Consider the following 1,817-nt stretch of genomic DNA (forward strand, 5'->3'; position numbering starts at 1 on the left):
AAAGAGTCACACTTTTGACATAGGCCATTATACAACCGGGGGTAGAATTGCATGTTCCCCTCAACTGAGGATTCAGGCGATTTTACCAGAGGTGGCCAGCATCATGAGGGGGTGATTTAGGCAAAAAAAACATTTTTGTCAAAACATGACTTAGGCCATTATTTTAGGAAGGTGACGATATGGATATACACTAATTGATAACTAATAAAAAAAAGACATTTTTCAAATGAGACAGCTTTATGAGAAGAGTGTCACGTGATCTATCTGTGGAAGACTTTTATTGTTGTGATGTTCTTGATTTATAACTAGCCTATTTGTGAAAGTAGAAGTGGAATAGAAACAACAGAAGGTTCATTCTCTCATAGTTTCTCCTTGTTGTGAACTAAACTTATTCCTCTTTTTTTAACTGGGGATTCTCAGCAACTTGAATTGTGCTCTAGTTTCAAAAGACTTTTGCTATTTATTTCACATAAATAAAAACAACCTGAAAGAGGTAACTAATTGATTGACAATCCCCTTCAGGCATCCCATTCCAATTTCCTCATTCTTTCCAGCCCGTCCACAAGGTGATATCAGCCAATGGGAATGGGCGTTCTCTTTACACTGGCCAATCAGAGAGAGATGCGAGAAAGGGGGCGTCAGCAGGCGCGCAGTGTATAAAAACCTTTCTGTAGGCTACGCCGCTGTCACAGTTGAGCACTGTAGCTTTCCAGGACAGTGAGAGGAAGATCGAAACAAGGAAGAAAAACCCATCGCCAACTCCTACTCAAACTTCAAGCCGAGTCTTTTTTGTTGTTGTTGTTGTTGTTGTTGTTGTTTTTCCGCGTCGGTTTCCACCATGAAAGCCATCAGTCCCGTCCGCTCGGTGAGGAGCTGCTACAAGGCCGTGTGCTGTATTTCGGAGCAGAGTCTCGCCATCAGCCGGAATAAACACTCGTGTCTGGAGGAGCCGGTGAGCGCCCTGTGCGACATGAACGACTGCTACTCCAAGCTGAAGGAGCTGGTGCCGAGCATCCCGCAAAACAAGTCGGTCAGCCAGGTGGAGATCCTGCAGCATGTCATCGACTACATCTTCGACCTGCAGATCGCGCTGGAGGCGGAGGACACAGCCACGCCGGAGATGGTGTTGTCAATAAAGGTGAGGAGGAGATGCCCGCTGCGCGGTGGACTGATGCTTGTCGTCACACACTGACACGAACTAGCAGCGATTCTTCTGTGGATCTTTGCGCTGACCTAAAGTTAAAGTCTGGTTCTGGGGATTTTTGTAAAGTTTATTCCACTCAAGCTTTGAAACACCGTCAGCGCTCGGATGTATGTCAGTAATATTGTAGAATATTGCGCTGCAGTGGCAGATAATGTGTGTCTGATATGTTATGTCGTGGGAAACCATGTTACAACCCCATACAGACAGTTATTCCTGATTATATGCAATGAGAATAATGGTGTTGCCAGCGTCTAAAACTGCTTCTCTCCTCTCTGCTCTCCATTCAGACTGCGGACCTTGCTCGCAATTTCTCCAAAGAAGAAGGACGGTTGTGCCACTAGGACGAGGATGACAGATTATGGTACATATTTATCCTTTTCTGATCAATCTTAATATCTTCATAAATGAATAAAATCACAAGATGAATGTGCTTCGAGAGACCCATCTTCTAACGGTTTAGAACAGATTACAACAGTGTCTTGTTTTGACTTTCAAAACGAAATAAATTAAAAATAAACTTAAATACCAGGGAGAATAGTGTGAGCATTGATGTGCTGGGACATGAAGGTCTCCTTACTCTCCACATTCAGCACGGTTGCCAATTAGACAGGCC

General features: G+C 44.0%; 1 protein-coding gene across 1 annotated transcript; it reads left to right on the forward strand.

Moving 5' to 3' along the window:
• The first annotated feature begins 673 nt into the window (after positions 1-673).
• LOC111665172 (DNA-binding protein inhibitor ID-3-A-like) lies at positions 674-1,795 on the forward strand. The gene is made up of 2 exons (XM_023420078.2): positions 674-1,138; positions 1,492-1,795. Exons 1-2 carry the CDS (start codon positions 839-841, stop codon positions 1,543-1,545), a joined length of 354 nt encoding a protein of 117 aa, XP_023275846.1. The 5' UTR covers positions 674-838; the 3' UTR covers positions 1,546-1,795.
• Positions 1,796-1,817: the final 22 nt, after the last annotated feature.

Source organism: Seriola lalandi, unplaced genomic scaffold, assembly GCF_002814215.2.
Source record: "Seriola lalandi dorsalis isolate HSWRI2012SDOR001 ecotype SW California unplaced genomic scaffold, Sedor1 jcf7180002002081, whole genome shotgun sequence".
Lineage (NCBI taxonomy): Eukaryota > Metazoa > Chordata > Actinopteri > Carangiformes > Carangidae > Seriola > Seriola lalandi.